The sequence below is a fragment of the Helicoverpa zea genome, chromosome 19 (genome assembly GCF_022581195.2).
Source record: "Helicoverpa zea isolate HzStark_Cry1AcR chromosome 19, ilHelZeax1.1, whole genome shotgun sequence".
Lineage (NCBI taxonomy): Eukaryota > Metazoa > Arthropoda > Insecta > Lepidoptera > Noctuidae > Helicoverpa > Helicoverpa zea.
In genome coordinates this window covers 7,535,038-7,553,355 of record NC_061470.1, presented here as the reverse complement: position 1 = coordinate 7,553,355, position 18,318 = coordinate 7,535,038, and the positions used below count along the sequence as shown (strand labels likewise).

The window sequence follows — 18,318 nt, the reverse complement described above, 5'->3', positions numbered from 1 at the left end:
TACCGCGTGGAGACGTGGCTAATGTGTAATGCGGTTGGCTTTTTGTCCGACGCCTTCGACTTTTTGTTTCTTTTTTTCCACTTGGATTCTGTTACGGTTCGTATTGATCGAAAAATCCGATTTCAAAATGGGTGCTCCGAGTTTTATTGTTGCCATGATACGTTCTTAAACAATAAAAAACGCATTTAAAATTGAGAATGCAATTCTCACATGTCACGTTCGTAAATTGAAGGAGACGTGGTCGTGTTTTAGAAAAGTAATTATTCTGCATCGATTTGAGTCCGAGAACGACTGAGGACAATAAAAGACCCCATTTATTTTTTCATATAGCAACATTGGAAGTGATTGTTAACGTGACTGGCGTGTGTCGATGTTTGATTGGGCTTACGTAAATAGTGTATAGTCTAGATCGGAGACAAGAATAGAGCAATTTCGAAGTTATCTGGTTGATTTTATATTAGCGACATTGACCTGCGACGTTGCCACACGTTACTATTCTGATTTCCTTTCACAACGCGCTATTGGTATAGTAAAGCTCCACCTTGTCTAATTTGAAATTGGAACAAGTGCTACCAACTTTCACATTTTAATTGCACGGCCGTTCATCAATGGATGCGTTCATCGATAAGCATCCGTTAACCGCGGCGGCATTTGAGAGAGTGCGTTCATAAATAAAATATTACTTATCTGTTGATATCCAATAAAAGTCTTAAATATATTTGAGGAAATACAGAGGGATTGTAAAGAGGTTACAAGTAATAAATTTGGAATGAAGAACTTACAATGCTGTGTCGGCGCCTTCCCGGCGAGATAATCCTCTTTGCATATAAACTTGTTGTCGTCCAAGACGTAGAGCTCTTCGCCGGTGGACAGCTGTTTCCGACACACGAGGCACGTGAAACAGTTGAGGTGGAACACCTTCTCGCGCGCTTTGCGGACGAGGTCTGACGGGGAGATGCCGTGGCCGCAACCACTACATTTTGTTCCGTATCGCCTGTAAACAAAAGAGAAAAATGCATTTTACTAAATCAAATTATAAATAATTAACCAACTTATTTTTTAAGTTTTAGACCAAAACTGTGCATTAAGGACTTATGATGGCCTATATTTTGCAGTAAGAGCTCTAAGATTTTTGGAAAAAGAACCTATACTTTTATGAGGTTATTTATATGTGAACGAAGACGAAAGCTTCAGATTGTAATTATCTAGTCTAATACACAACTTAATATTATTCATAGTAGGTATATTGTTTGTGCTTTATCGAGTCTAGAAAAAAATAAAGTAAAAAGTTTGCGTCTGTCAAATTGTCGTAGTTTTTTTGTGCAACGGAGTGGTTTCGACGTAGCGACATTCTAATACTGTTGGCATCATTCCAATGATCGTTCTATCACCTAAAAGTAAATTATGTTAAAATATTCAAAGATATTGACATCGATAGTGACGCAACATTTTTTTGAGATATTGCCGACGGAGATGTCAATAAACACGACAGTTGCGCATTGGATATCTAATATGCCATATTTGCAATGATTTGCTGTAAAGACGTTGCCAATATACCTATGTAATTTTAAGAATATTGTGTGATGCATGGACAGTAATTCTTCGTCAAATCTCACGGAATAACAGACCAACACAACTTACTTAAATATACAAACTAACTTAACCTAAGGGTGCGTCCACATCTGGCGAATGTGCCGCGAATGCGCAGCACGCGAGCCGATTGCGAGCTGTCTGCGAGCTGCGCGCGTGCAGTCACTGCGATAGTTTGGTGTGCCTCTTTAGCGCAACTCATGCAAGGCTCGTATAGAGCGCGCGAGCGGCGCGCGATCTGCGCGCACTCAGTTCTCGCCCTTGCAGTTCCGTATACTGGCTCAGTACTATCGAAGATGTCAGACGTCGCGCGCCGCCTGCGCGCTGATCGCGTACGGCGCTTAGGTCGCGCGCGGACTGCGCACGGGCGGCGCAGAAGCGGCGCACGAACAAAAATGTACGCGCGCAGCTGGCGGGCAGGTCGCAAACGGCTCGCGAGCTGCACATTCGTGGCACATTCGCCAGATGTGGACGCACCCTAAGCAAAAACTTATTACCGTGATAGACTTACGGCAGGCATATTAGCAAGTTCACATTGACATGTGAAATGCCGCAACTATACACATTCTGGGCAACCAATCCACCTAACAAACCATACTACATCACTACTAAAAAAATGCTTATATTAGTTATAGAAGTAAAAACTATACGACAGTGGAGCCCCACTTAAAAGGCAACAGAGAGATTTTGTGTACATCGATGACATGTTAAGTTATGCAAATTACTATGATTAATGCTTTCGGCTCAAAATCCGGTCAGGCGCGATCGATGGGAACAAGATGCGTTCAGTATTAGGCATTTGACAGTCTCTACCATCTCTTAGGCCTTCGCTAATGTTTTCATAATTAACTCATCCTCATCCTCCGAGCCTTTTTCCCAATCATGTTGGGGTCGGCTTCCAGTCTAACCGGATTCAGCTGAGTACCAGTGCTTTACAAGAAGCGACTGCCTATCTGACCTCCTCAACCCAGTTACACGGGCAACCCGATACCCCTTGGTTAGACTGGTGTCAGACTTACTGGCTTCTGACTACCCGTAACGACTGCCAAGAATGTTCAATGACAGCCGGGACCTACAGTTTAACGTGCCATCCGAAACACAGTCAGTGGTGTCTAAGATATACTTAGAAAGTACATACAAACTTAGAAAAGTTGCATTGGTACTTGCCTGACCTGGGATTGAACCCGCGCCCTCATACTTGAGAGGTTGGTCCTTTACCCACTAGGCCACCAATTAACTACAAGTAAATAATTAACGATGTACGGTTTCTAGACAGCAATAGTCAAATCGAAAGTAACGAGTCTATAAAAAAATATCCCATAAATCTTCTATTTACCATTCAAATTGAGCTAAAAATCTTTCTTTTTATTGAGAAGGAAAAACCACAACACAAAGTCCAAAGTTTCCAAGTACCAAACTTTTTTATTCCGAACTCCAAAGATTATAACAGTGAGCGATTATAGAAAAAAAGTCGGCCGTCTAGTAGCGGTCTAATGAATGTTAATCGTCGTTTTTGATAGATTTAAGTTCCCGCGAACGGCTTCAATTCATATTTTATGTTATTTTAGCTTAGCAATGTGGGCCAGAACTTCTAGATAATTATTTAAACGATTCTCATCCCGCGGCGCTGTCTGTGATCATTTTGAAATTTTTGATTTTGTACAAAGATATTTTTGTTGTTAAATGCATAGTTATGTTGCGAGGCCGGATGGCAAAGGTAAATTAATAATTATAACTACCAAATCATTCGGTGTCCGTCAAGAAAACTTTTAAATTTTGGGGTACTATTTGGATCATTTCAATTGACGAAACTGCTTAGTCATAACATTCGTATGTAGTCTACCTAAATATTCTGATGTAATATTGAAACTACACAAGGTTCACAGACGATCAGACACGCTTAATTATGTATGAGAGCAATATTTTCGAAGATATGATAATTGCCACCGATTAATGATTTACGATGAGTTCGAATTACGGAAATTATGGTTTCGAAATAATCCCCAGTCAAGGGTCACGTAGAGACGAAGATATTAGAAATTAAATCACAACTCGTGGTTGGAATCTAGATTTTAATTTCGACAGGTATATTATTTGGTCAAAGATTTTATGATGCTCGTGTTTAATTGAAAAATAAACTTACATGATCGTGCCAAAATCATAAAAAGTTTTATATATTAGAATTATGAAGCAACTACCGCTAATTTAGTTTTTAGAAATATTGATTTCAAATTAATACTTCGGTCTAGATCAAGTACTGCTATGACGACTGACTATTAAAATGTTATATGGGAAAATGTCGGTAAAACTTTATTTATTTATTTAACCATTTATGAACACAGTAAACACATGAAAAAATAGAAGTAACATAAAATAGTACAAAGTTACTACTTGAATCTCTTCCAACAGACCAGAAGACTAAAAAAAAATAATTAGAAAAACTGTCACAGTCTGTATTAGACGCTTGAGAAATAATTTCCCCTATTTTTACTCTACAAAGCAGGTTCTATGAATGCAGTTGCGAAAAGGCAGGCGATGCGTAGGTAGTAAGTAAGTGAACAGGTACCAGACAATCAATCTCACGTAATATCATTCATAACTTGTAACAGGATCACATTTATCATCACGCCATTTTAATGCAAGGAGGTTTTCATACCGAAATACACGGCACAGATTTATAAAACAACTGTAGCTATTAAGTATCTATATTTTTATCTTTTTTTTAGTTATTTAAGTTAAATATGTCTTAGGGTGCATCCACCATGCCATAAAGTCAAAATAACTAAATAAAGCGTGCATTTCTAAATTTTTAATAAAGTTGCTCATGTTGACGAGAAAGGTGTTATTAACAAAACGTCATTTTCAACACTTATTGCACCGAACACATCATCATCATCCTTTATCGGTGCTAATCATTTACTAAATAGGTGTTCAACTCCATAACAAACCCTTACATTTATTTCTAAATACATTGCGAACAAGCAATTCTGCTGCAATGTTGTTTTTTTATATATTTTATCATCACATTGAATTATTATCAGGTACATTTGCATAAACGATGGAGGCCGCATGAATAAAACATAAACTTGGTTTGACTGCATGATGCTGGCACCTCGCCATGTAATATCTCAACTTTTGCCGCCAATTTTAAGAAAAGTTTAAATTTGGAACTCAGAACAGCAAGGTGAAAGGTGCGGTTTGTGAAAATATGAACGGCTGAGATAGAACAAAACTTAAATTTGGAATAACTTCAATCAATGCAGTACCTAACTTTTTTAAACAAAATGCGTTAAATTTTATTTTCTTTTGAATTGAGAACACGATTGCTGTAATGCCAAAACTTATAATGTGCCGATACTCCTTGACTCTTTAGTACTAACAATTTTTGATGCATCTCAACACAAAACTCTGTTATTTAAGCTTAACATAATAAAATAACTTTAAAAATCTAACCGAAGCAATTTTAATTGATTATAACATTCATCAATTTGAGTCTTGCAAAGCGTTCTGCTTCATTTTTTAATTGTGTTCGCGTCATCGTGAATGTTTTATGCGCTGTGCCTTAGCTGAGTTTGCAATGCCTTCAGGCAAAACCTTTTGCTCTCTCAAATTATTTTTAAGACAATTCCAGCTAAACATGATTTACGTCGTCCACTGATGACATTAAAATTGAAGTATGACAGGTGTTTTGAGGTTATAATCAAGATGGCGCTCGTATTCAACAAACAAGATTTTACGATGACATTTGCGATGAATTATTTAGGGAAATATGTACATAATGATGAAGTATTTAATTTTATAGGTTAAAGAATTTATTACAGTTTATTTGTTGACAGGGTTTTGTGGCACTTAATTTGCAAAAACGACAACATGTGACCAAAAATAATATGGCGTGACACATGTATCTGAATCAAAAGCACCTTAATAAATTAATGGACTCCCTGATTTAACTACACAGTAAAATTATGAACAATTGTTATAACATAATTACTTAATCGTCCCACAAAAGTTTTGTAGCATCATCGTGGATTCAAAACTAACACAATAATGGCGGGGTGTCAAACAACGGAAATGACATCACTTATATTGAGGAAGCCGAAATGTCACCATAGAGTATAATGTCATTAAATAAAGTTGATATTTAAAAAAAAGTTTTTTTAGGATTCTGTTTTATAAACGAATAAAAATAAAATATTTGCGCTTTTAGCATTTATTGCACATTAATTATATTATGTTGATGTTTTTGCAAAGCTTTTTACTTTTAAAAATACACATGATCAAACGATACGGAAACCTTTATGTAAAGAATTTAATTAAATTGCATTTTCTTATAGGTAGGTATCATAGTTTGTTCCTTTTAATACCTATAGAATGTGGCAATAACGTGGAGGCCATAATAAACAGTATTTATTCCAATTTAACGATACACCAGCATAGGTTTAATGGCATAGTACATACCATAGCGCATTGCTAAGAGCTTGCTGTAATATCAAGCTAACAATAACTATTGTAAGATTATGGGCGCCAACATCTGACAAACCCTGCTTTTCGATATTAATTACCAAATAAACACAGGATTTAATACTGTCTCCTATTGGTTGTTACTAACTTTCTTATGATATTTATGGAGTATTTAGCACCTACCTATCTTTTTTGCAGACTATAGTGTATGAGAAATTATAATTTATCGTCTTTAAAATGATAAAATTGATACCTACACCTACTCTTAACGTCCATACATGGTAAGTAACTAGGTACATCGTACATGCCCATTTAATCATATTACAGTTTGCTAAATAATTCATTATTTGGTTCCGCAATAGATGTGACAACGGCAACTGTGACAGACAAGAGATATATTTTCAAAGATTTTCAAATAAAAATAAATCTAATAGTTTGAAAAGCTATAGGTAAGTATATTAATTCCCTAGCAGAAAGATAAAATATTTTCCTTCCTCTTCAGTTATAATTTTATGTCAAACCATTGGATATAGGTAGGTAACTACTGTGTGGAGAAGAAAAAAGGATGATTTTCTAAGAATTCTACTTATTGTTAGAACCATCATCTTTTTTCTCAGAGAACCCTAAAGACAACATAAGGTAAATTAAACCATTAAGTTGCGGAAGACGAAGTGAACCGTTTTCCGCTCTTACCTGACCTGCGACAAAATTGTTTTTTTTTTTATCTTTCCTTTTTTGAAGTTTGGCGCCATGTAATTTAGCTATTTATTTCTAATCTAATGTGTTTTGGTTTTTTTTTTGTCTTTGGATGAAGTTTGAACTGGTTTTTCTATTCCTATTTTTTAAGATGATTTCTAAAGGCAACAGACAAGAAAGTTAATCTATGTATATAGTTCTAGCTCAACTTATTAAATACATATTAATCGATATTAATAACTGTTAACACTCAATCAATATTAAGAATTGATAAACCAAAATCTATTTGCGTCACTGCATCAAATTGCAGTCTGAATTAGACAGAAAAGGTCACCTGTCATAACAGAATTCTTTTACTAACACATCATAACGAAATGAATTTGAATCGATAATAATCATCAAAAATAGAAACACCGATTTTAATATGTAAACTGGTTTTATTGTAGATAAGTTCAAAGATTTTTATTGATTTATTAGTCAACAGTTTCTTCTATATTTGCGATTGAAATATAACTTTCACTGGCATATTTGTTGCTTACGGTTTTTTGTAATATATGTCTGTGAAGTGACAAGGTTCACAAATTATTGGTGAATTATTTTTTGTAGGCAATTAATTATATTGTAGTTTAGCCACATCATGCAAATCAACTTTAAAGGCAACCTATTTTTGAATTTGAAATGTTCTTATTATTTTAAAGTCCGAATTTTAACAGGCTTTTTGCTAATAACCCTAGATTGTCCAATTATGACACCCTGTATCCTAGCACTAAGATTATCCATTACACTGTAGACTAAACAGTCGGCCGATGGTTGGTATTTTTTTAAACCGTCTTATACAGACCAAATACCTGATCGTCCGCACTTCCATTCATCTACATACTGATCCAAATAAACTGACTGAGGAATTGTTCGAAAGAGTTACCGCGGCCCTGGTACATAAACGATTTAAGAAGTAACATGGTAAGTTTTAGTCAGTAAGATTCTGACTCTCCTTCACGCTGCAAACCCACAGCGGGTCATTTGATGATTTCCTATAAAAAAAGCATAAACAATCTATCGGCCGACTAAAAGTTAGCAGTGTAGTACTCTAAACCTACAAAATACAAAGTTTTTGTGTCGTAATGAGAATTAATGGTAATTGTCGTGCTTGTCGACACCACGTCACGGAGATGATGACATAATTAGCCGCATCTGTCGGTCTGTGGACACTCGTTATTGTCGGATAGGTTAATTGAGGTAGGACTAGGTTTGTGCAACCTTGTGGATATGAAGGTCAAATGTCGGATTAATTAATATTAATTGTTGATAAGGGTCCTTTTGGTTGTGTGTCAGTGAGGAAGATGCTAGATGCTTTAAGCTAAAGACCAGACAAGAGACGGTCCCCTGAGATTTGCAATAATGGGCAACGAATATAAGATGATGATGATTATCAAATAAGGTAAAACATACGGAACACCTATTAAAACAATAATTTACTAAGGCATATGATCTAAGAACCTGATGAGTTCATGTTTCTGCATTTTTGTTACTCCGATTTTACTGTGACTATCGACGGTTCGGTTTTACCAATTTACTTGCGGCATATTTATTGTATACTAGCTTTTGCCCGCGGCTTCGCTCCCGTCAACTGACTTCTCTACTTTACCCTATTTTTTTTTTCTTAAGAACCTTCTCGTGACAATAACAAACACAACAAAAAAAGAATTAGCCAAATTGGTCCAGGCGTTGTTGAGTTATGCGCTTACCAACACATTTTGCGATTCATTTTTATATTATAGATGTAAGGTCTATAGAAAATAGACTATCAAGTATTAAGACCATGGTATAACTAAAATAAGTACCTGCCAATTAATAAAGATTTCCACTCCTTGTTGAAATTTTTTATCCAACTGTTTTAACAAGGTATCTTTAAATTCTAACAATTTTTGTCACGCAAAGCCCTAACTTCACCTGCTGTAAAGAATTCCATAAAATTTAAAAACACTGTCTTAATCTTCTAAGCAATAAGTTGCTTTACACTAGCAATGGCAAATTCCTTAGTAATAATAAATATGGTGTCAAACATACAAGTTACTTTAAGAATTGTAATTTAAATATTATTACTATATGACGACTGTTTCTACTTATTATCTGTTTGTCATTTAACTTCAAATGATTCTTTAATGATGCGTATGTAAATAAGTTTTTTATCCATTCTTAGCAAAAAAGACTTATAGAAACTAGAAACCAATTAATAGGAATGAATGGAATTCCAGTAGGTTCTTCGCAAATGATTGAAAGACCTTGTATGGATAATTTGCCACAGCATGACAGTTAAACCTATCCCATATAATATAAGTATCTTCGGCGTACTTGCAGTTTTAAAACAAAAGACTTATAAAGCCTCCAATGTATTTGAAATTAATTGCAATAGCTACCCAAGTAGGAAACCACTGGTTGATAGACAGACCATTTAATATCTTTCTTAGAATCTTTTATTTTTACACATCTACAGTTGCCCCTCCCAAAAACATTCAATCATCGGCCTAGCTTTTTCCTATGTTGAGAGGATGCAGCTGAGTACTACTTTCATATGAAGCAACTACCTATCTGACCTTCTCAACTAAACCAAGTCACCCTGGCTACCCCAGGCATTTGACTGCCTGTGACGACTACCCAAGATGTTTAAATAAAAAATAAAAAAACGTCGATAGAACACAATATAAAACTATAAATGTACCTAATAACTGAACATCAAAAGCCAAACCGATGTCTTCATTGGTTTTTCCGTTAAAAGATATTATTAATACTAAACACTAAATGCTTAAAAAATAAATGTTTTAGAAGTAATAAAAATACTATATAAGGTAAGTAGTTATTTCAAGACATTTCATTTTCAAGACACTTTAAGCCACACATTTGATTGTGTTTTTGTATTTAAAATGGGCAATAATCCTAACCTTCGAGAGCTACTTGAAAAAAAATGTTGGGTAATAGGTATATGTATAGGTCCTGAAGTGAAGATATCATTTCCTTGATGAAAAATGTCGTAACTAAACATCACTTCAGTGGTTTCGAAAAGGAATACCGCAGGGAACGATATTAGGTCCATCTTAACATAAAGCTAGCTACACAACAACAGCATCTGGCAATTGCGTCAGACTTCTAACCTTTACTAACACGAGCACATTAAACAGTGTTTCAATCACTAAATTACATAGGCTAGCAATCACGTGTGTGCTACTAAAGTCAATCAAAAGTCCTTCGTGTGCACCAAATCGTCTTTGCGTGCAAAACTTTGAGCCGTGTTAACGTTCCATTCCAAAATTCGCGAAGTAATCGCAAGTTCGCGTCGAACCTAATATGGCGGTTAGAGTCTTGCAAGTCGGCGCTTTGACTGAGGAATTTAGTTTCGTAGTCCTTTAGGGTTTGGTCTATATAGGTTGAAGGTTTTATATAACGTGTGTAAGCATTTGTTACGTAAGTAAATATGAATTGTAATTTTCTGTCATTAGAAAGAAGTTAAACTTACCTATGCTAGGTAATGCTAGTACGAAATGTTCTACAAAATATTCATGAACAACTTCACCTGTTACTGATTAAGTCTCCGAGACCCTATCAGGAACTTATTTGACAGATAAACCTTTCTTTCACAGGTTTCGGATAACAATGTCTGTCAGAAATTCTTAGCAGCCATTATCTGGCAGATAGCATTAACTATCAGAAAACCAACTTTTACTTTATTGGTAGCCAGTGACATCGGGTTTAAGTATTTTACATGGATCAAGGAGGTTCAACTTACCTAAAGAAATCATTCCTACAGAAGAGCTTGTTGTCCCTCGAGTAGCACTTGTCGGCGAGCGGCGCGCGACAGTCGGCGCAGCGCACGCACGCCGCGTGCCACGCGCGCTCCAGCACGTGCAGCAGGAACTTATCCAGGATCGGCTTCTCGCAGCCGGCGCACGCCATCGCGCCGCCTGCTTCGCCACGTCCTGGGAGAAGAAGATGAGTTGAAGGTAAAGGGAATAATGGCTTGACATGTTCTGAGAGAAGAAGGGACTTTAGAATATAATTTCGGGGTAAAGGGAGAAATGTTTTGATAGGTGTTTGAGTGAGTGGTAACTTGTCCAGGATCGGCTTCTCGCAGCCGGCGCACGCCATCGCGCCGCCTGCTTCGCCACGTCCTGGGAGAAGGAAGAGCTTTAGAAGTTAAAGAGTTGGGGATAAAGGGAGAAATTTGTTGGTAGGTCACGACCTTCGAGAAGGAGGTATGTTAGAAGATGACGAATTGGGTGTAAAGGGAGAAATGTGGTAGGTGTTTGAGTGCGTAACTTTCTACCTCTGAGGATAAGTTAGAACCATTAAAATACAGTGAAAATTGATAAGATAGGTAAGTACGAGGTAGATGCAAGTGAGGGGCATCAAATGACTGGCTTCAGAGCGGCAATGATGATTAGGATAAGAATAGATTTCTTAAAATATTTACTTATACGGGTTAAATCTGTGGAAATCAGGGGTTGATTGCTTATGTCTCAAAAATAGTAGGTAGTAGCAATAGCGATTTGCTATTGGAATCAAAGCCTTGATATGAAAACAGACAAATATTGCAACTTTATTGTCTTAAGTGTAACTTTTTATAGCTGACAGACATTGAAATTCACAGCGCTAACATTAGATTTCAACGCATGAAGTTTTAGTTAAACATAATATTATTTTAAGTCTGATGAACAACCTAAGAGGAAACATTTTTGGAAACATTATCAATGGAGGACCATTCAACTATTGAAGCCAATTAAAGTATATTTCAATGGAAAAACATTTTCCTTCACAAGTAACAAACAATAGTAAAATACGTTCAAAACACAAGAAAACCAGGAAACAGGGATTTATAGTGCAGCTACTAACTGAAAACACGTAAAACGTACATACATAAACTAGGTACGTAAATCATGTACCTATCTATATACCTACATGTGCCATAGTTGTACCTACATGCTACCTACTCAATAGTTCGTCCATCATAAAGTTGGTAGCACTGGAAGCAAACATAATGGAATTGAGTTTTACGACCGATAAAGCTTAGCTTGAATAAAATTTTATTAGCATAGGTATGTTATTACCGGTACGGATGTTACACCGCTACCTAGGTACCAATGTACCAAGCACTTATTTCGTACCAGAAGCAGATAAATTTCAATTAGATTTTCCGTTTAACTGCCAAGTTACGATCGGTTAGCGACTCGTGATAGCCAGGAATAGGTAAACTGCTGGATTGTAAATAACACAGGGTTACAAGTATCCGTGAGCTGTAACTATGCCTTAGGAAATGGCTCGTGTTAAAGTTTAACTGTTTACTACTCGCACAGAAGGAATAATAAAGAAGAATGGTTAACACGGGAGAATCGATTAGACAAAGGTTCAACAAAGATTTTGTGACATCTTAGCGTCTACTTAGCGAATATCAGAGAATTTATCAACTACTTCATACTTAGCTTAACGCTGGCTGGTTTTACAGTTCTTGAACTGTGTTTATTTAAAAGCCCAACAGATAAATAAAAACTCCTTTTATCAATTCTTCATACACAACTTTGACATATCACATTGTTATTGCACCTTATAAATATCAAAACGACAAGTGAACCGAGCACCCTTTTGTAAAAAAAAAAAAAAAAAAAACAGAAAAAATACTTTTTTCACATGTGACATTTATTGGCTGAATTTATGAAGGTCGCCGCGGTTTTACATTCCATATTCAAATCTGAACGTCCGATTGGTCGCGCGCCATTTCGGTCGCGTTCACAATTCTGTGACGGTATAATAGCCGTTATGGATATTCGGCGGTGCGTGTGATTCCTCGGTAAAATTGTACCGCTGTCACGCTGTTTAGCCTGTGGATTTTGGTATTAATATTAATCTGACAGTGTTATCTCTGTTACTGAGCGGTTTAAGATTATGATAAATGCTCCGAGTGCTGCAGATCGAGAGATAGTTAAGTAGATTAAATTGATCTTGGAATGTCAAATTGAATTTCGTGATTGCAACTGCAAAGGTAGTTTACATGAGAACAAAGTTTGCAAACGCCTTAAAAAAGGGAAAGCTTGAAGAAAATGTGAATTGACAACCTTCTTTTTTCTAGTCGGTCATAAAGTTCATACGGTAACAAAGTCACCCACTTTCACGAAAAATAAACCTGATATTGTTTTCAAAAACGTCCTGATTAAAGTAAATCTTATTTAATTGTAAATTACTGCATTGTATGGAAAATACGACGGTCGTTACTCAAGTTCATTGTTGTTTCACATACCTAAAAAACACGATAACGTCCCTATTCTGAAGAAACCAGGATTTCAAAGACAAAATGAAGTAACTAAATCTACTTGGGTAAGTATTTAAAAAATATAAAAAAGTATCTCTGCCTATGTATAAACCACGTGTAAAAACCACATAATTACATCTTTACAAAAATGTCACAACTACTCAAACAAAGTGTGAACTTATTCAAACAACATTTTAACTCTTGTATCTCTGTTTTCCTTTCAATTATCTCAGAAACCGCTGAACCAATTTACACGCACAAGGATCCGGGCTAACTAATGAGTAAACCTTATTATTTCACCGCAAGCACAGGTGTTTGCACTGATACTAAAAAACAAAGTAATATAGGTTTTAAGAATGAACAAAAGAATAATCAATACCTACAGACAGGCAGTACACGGTTTGAAAATGGATTTGGATGACACTATATCTGCCGTCGGTAAAAGAGTATATCTCTTTTAAAGATACCCTACAAAAATTCTAGGTGCTATGTAAAATGTAGGCAGTTTCATGGTACCTAGAGTATATTTAAAAAGGAGATAGCTTGAAAACCAACCGTGTAAAAACATGGGCGTCCTCAAATTATCGACTATAACACGTTTATGTGTCGGGCTCCGCATGCAATAATTTTGTTGCTAGGTTGAAAATTTAGTCTTTAAAAATTATTTTTTTACCTTTAATTGTAAATTCCATGATCAATTTTGGGATATTTTTTTTAAACCTACGGTTTATCATCCAAAAAATCTATGCTTTTCTGACGATTGCATTTTGACCAAAGAAACAAAAAGTACCGATCCAAGCCAACAATTAAGAGACAGACCAGTTTCTTTCTTCCCGTCTAAAGAATTACTCAAGAGAATTGGTTATAACCCCTGAAGAGTGTTACTTTGTATACGTACCAAAACTAATACTAGTTCCTTCAAAAACAACAGAAGTAGTACTTAAAACGATTTTAGAGTACCTATACCTGTGTGGAAAATAATGTTAAAGGGGTCGTCGTACGTCTGTTCAATGCTAAACTGTCAAATAATTTCAAGCACAGATATTATAATTACACAACTAGAAGTTAAATTATTAGAAGTGGATATGAGTGAGAAAAAATATCAGGGAGTTATTTTTAAAAATTGCCATAACTTTGTTCTACTTTTAAACTTTGAACACATCTTCCTCGTTGTCAGCGAACGTCGCCAATCATGGGATTATAAATAACTTAAGTAATCCCATAGTGAATCAATCTATTAAGCCGATTTGTGTAAATCCTTGACTTACTAACAAATCTTCTTATATCATTTTGTTTCTAGTTGTATATTTATATGAACTAAAATCACTTGTATCTGAAATTCTAAATCATGCAAAGAATTCAAATTCTTTGCTAGCTCTTTACAGTCTTTCAAATAGCTTAAAGGAAACCATAGCGGCTAAGACTGGAACAACTCTAACTGTAATATAATTTTAATAGTTGTAACTACAAGTTATGTTTAAATTGCCTATGTTCACGGATGACATTGAATTACACACATGACGCACTTGTATTTACTGAAACCTTATAAAAATACAGGCAATTTAAAGTTATGTTAATAGTCTTGCGACAAATAACCTTAACTTAGTGAGTGCATAGGAAAACTACAATATTTTATGTGGACGATATTCTCATCTTTCTTTTGAAGTTGGAAGTGTTAGTTAAAATCGCTTGAACAACAGCAGGACAACATGCAATCAACTTCACTTACTCGGTTAAGCTTATGCACTATATAGTGCCATCTTTAAAAGTACCTAAATGTTTTTGTAATTAATATTCAAGTTAGTAACTTCAATTTGCCAAAAACCCTCTCAAGAATCTAGTCCTATACTGTTAGACCACTTCCAGCATTCTTGGATTTTGCAACAAACACTGCCTAACTGTTTTATGCATATAAAAAGCTTCTTAACACTAGAAGAATATAAGATCAAATTTAATTCCTCAAAAAGGTAGATATACAGTTGATCCTAAAAAGGATTTGTTTAAAACTTTAGGAGTAGGAAGATTATATTTTTTAAAGTATTGTTTTGTGTCCCATTGAGGCAGGGAGAAAAGTTTTGAATGTTTTAAAAGTGTTATAAGAAGCTTATCTATGGTTTCCTTAGCTTTACCCGTTTGTGGTCTTCCATTCACAAAAAGTATTATGATATTTTTAATACAATTGTCTATTTTTGTTAGCTCGTGTCAAAAATGTGTTGTTTCTTTAGTGGCTTCTTTTTTTTGTGAATGGATATTTGCTTACCTATTCTTTTCATAATTTCATTGATTGCATATCTTTTTATAAGCACTTGTTAGTCAAGTTTCTCATATAGGTATCGTGTAAATCATATACATATAGGTAGGTGCTACATAGTCCGTACTTACGGACTTATATCAAACTTTTAGTGGGACTAAAAACGAACTCAATTATGTTACCTAAGTAGGGTAGGAAGATAAAAGAACTGCTTTGAAAGTTTTTCGCGAAAGGCTATGTTACGGTACTTTTTATCTGAGTGTGCGAAGAAATTATTACGGGAACCGGATGGAACCGCAAACATAGGCTGGTATTTTCATAAATTGCAGGTGAAATCAAAATCAAGGAGTCATCAAATACAGGTGATGGTACCGGATTTGTTGAGCTATTATTGTTAGATATACATACTTATTCATATGTAGTAGACATGTATTTACTATTGTCGGTCTTCTTAGAAGCTTTTTATGCAAATGTTGTCTTCAATAGTTGTGTATGTAAGTTGCATTTGTTTATGTCTTTAGTTTAGTTACGATTGATAGAGACGGCAAATGCAAGATATTTATTACACTGCGGTTCATTTGAAGAAGATGACCACAACAAGTTAATACAAAATGTTATTAACTTAATACACGAAGACATTGCTATATTTAAGGAGAAGTATTCGAGTTATTAGACAGTGAAGTAGATTGGAGAGAGGTTAAAATTGAAGCATCTTTGTTGCAAAATTATGTGCGAAAAGTGTAGGCCTATCTTGTGCAGTCTAGGCCTAACATAACAGCCGATTCTGAAACCGTTGGCTATTAATATTTAATACAAATACATCAGAAGACTATATCTAATCTATGATTAGGATTAGTTTGTTAGACATAGATTTCAATTAAGGTAGACTTTCTAAGAAAAAGTAAAAAGTAGATTAAATATTTCAAGTTAATTGGTTTGTTTTTGATGAAGATTATAATGTTATATCTTAACATCTAAGGCACCAACTAAGTAGATATGACGAACATTCTGACAGACAAAAAATTGATATCAACAGACAACAGGAAAAACTTATAAAAATTACATTAAGTAAAAGAAAATGTAGTGAATACAACAATATGTTATACATATTTACCACAGATACTATGTATTTACATAAATATAATAGAAAAAAAGCATAACATGATGACAACAACCTCCATACGGCATAGTAGCACTCCACGCAACAGTCTAACAATGACACAGGACACTAACTTTTACCAATGTGGTGCTGATGAAAGGGGGCATGGGCCCCCCGTCCTGCGGCAAGGAAACCCGCCACTTCGGCACCCTGTACACGGCACTGCACAACACACCGCGACGGCGGTACAACACACCCGACACGCGCGACGCACCAACGCGTACTGACGAAAAAGCTGGCGTTTTCCGGCGGCCGCGCATACACAGTCGAGACAGCAGTACGCCCAGCCAGTGAGTGAGACAGAGCAAGGTATAGTAGCGCTTAGAAACAGGCGTGGTTGAAGTAAGCAGCCACTAACGTGCAGGGGGTGGCGCCTGCGGTATATTTTTCTACAATTTTTTTTCGTGCGTGTTTCTCTGCGGTAGTGGGATTTCATTTTGTAGGACACGTGCGCCGTTCGCAGTAAATTTAAATTGGCTCGCCGGTAGATCGAGTGGTAGCTCCACGTAATTATACAGACAGGATTTTTCGGTTACTTCTCTAGCCGGACCGGTGTCTTACTTTAGTTATTTTTATATTTTTATGCGTTCTCTGTTGAATGTTTTGACTGGGGGCGTGATCTCTATGTTTATGTAAACTGCCCGCCTCTAGACGTGTTGTTCGTTTCTTTATTTTTATTTTGTGATCTCGGTTCGCGATGCGATAGGTAGGCGTCGATGTTCTCCGATCTTACGTTAAATTAATGTGCTACTGCCGAATTAATGAAATGTCTTTACGTCTAGCTGGAGTTTGGTTATTGAAAGCTTCAAGCCGAATCTATGACATTTATGGGTCTATGCATGTTGTTGGAACTCAAGCTTGTTTTATTGAACTGGGTTGTAGGCATGATCGTTTGGCTAATAAGTAATCAAATCCTGAATTGATGGAAAATATTTCGGTGGTCAGTTAAACAGCTTCCATCATTTTCCTAGCAAATAGGCACATAAGTACCTACAGACAATCATCGCTATTTTATAATATTAGAGCAGACTGCTGAATAAAACCTCTGTGAATAGACAGTGGACACTAACTCGACGAAGGAATCCTATTTTCGCAAGAATCGTTTCACATTTTACCACAAAGACCAATGAATTGAGGACAGTTACAAAACCTGATTAAGTGGGTGGGGTGAAGTCCGTGAAGTGGACGATAGAAGATGATGATAGGTAGATTTTTTATTTTGGCGGTTGTTGTTGACGGATCTGGAAACTGTTTTGCAGGATAATTTAATATTGCCTAGGTAACGTGATTCTGATAAATTCGTTAATTAGAAGATACAAGTTTTCACAATAACTCTTTGTCTCTTTTTGTACCAGAATAAGTTAAAAAATTTGCTAAATCAGGTAGATAGGTAAGTAAGTACGTATAATTTTTCTCCGGTTCTATTGGGTTAAAAATGTAGGTAGGTGTGTTAATGATCTATTAGTAAGTACTTTGTGGTTACCGGTAGATTAACAGGGTTGTTTACCCTGTTTACCTACTGTCCTAAAGAAAACACATCGACTTTCACACAATCCATCCATGCAGCTTTTCTTTAGTTGTCCCCTTTCTGTATATCCGGGTACGAATACTTATGTTTCAACTATACCTACATAGACATCAATTTACCTACCTATATTGCTCAAAGCAGTTCCATCGCAAAAATTTCGACGACTTCAGGTTTGGGCTGACCGCTGACGTCCGAAACTTACCTAATCGGTGACCGATTTTTTGTAGGTGAAAAACAGAACACACTGATAAACATAGTGCAACGCACGCGTCCTATAAAAAATCGGTGCGATTACTTAGGCATCTGTCCTATAAAAATACTGAACTGCTTGGGCGGGG

General features: G+C 35.9%; 1 protein-coding gene across 1 annotated transcript in view; it reads right to left on the bottom strand.

Annotated features, from left to right (window-relative positions):
- Nucleotides 1–18,318, bottom strand: part of LOC124639634 (LIM/homeobox protein Lhx1) — a 59,833-nt gene that overhangs the window by 40,868 nt on the left and 647 nt on the right. Inside the window, exons 2-4 of the mRNA XM_047177073.1 lie at nucleotides 16,527–16,675; nucleotides 10,529–10,718; nucleotides 783–994 (exon numbers count right to left, since the gene is read on the bottom strand). Of these exons, the coding sequence (XP_047033029.1) occupies nucleotides 783–994; nucleotides 10,529–10,718; nucleotides 16,527–16,675 (551 nt within the window). The remainder of the gene's footprint in view (nucleotides 1–782; nucleotides 995–10,528; nucleotides 10,719–16,526; nucleotides 16,676–18,318) is intronic.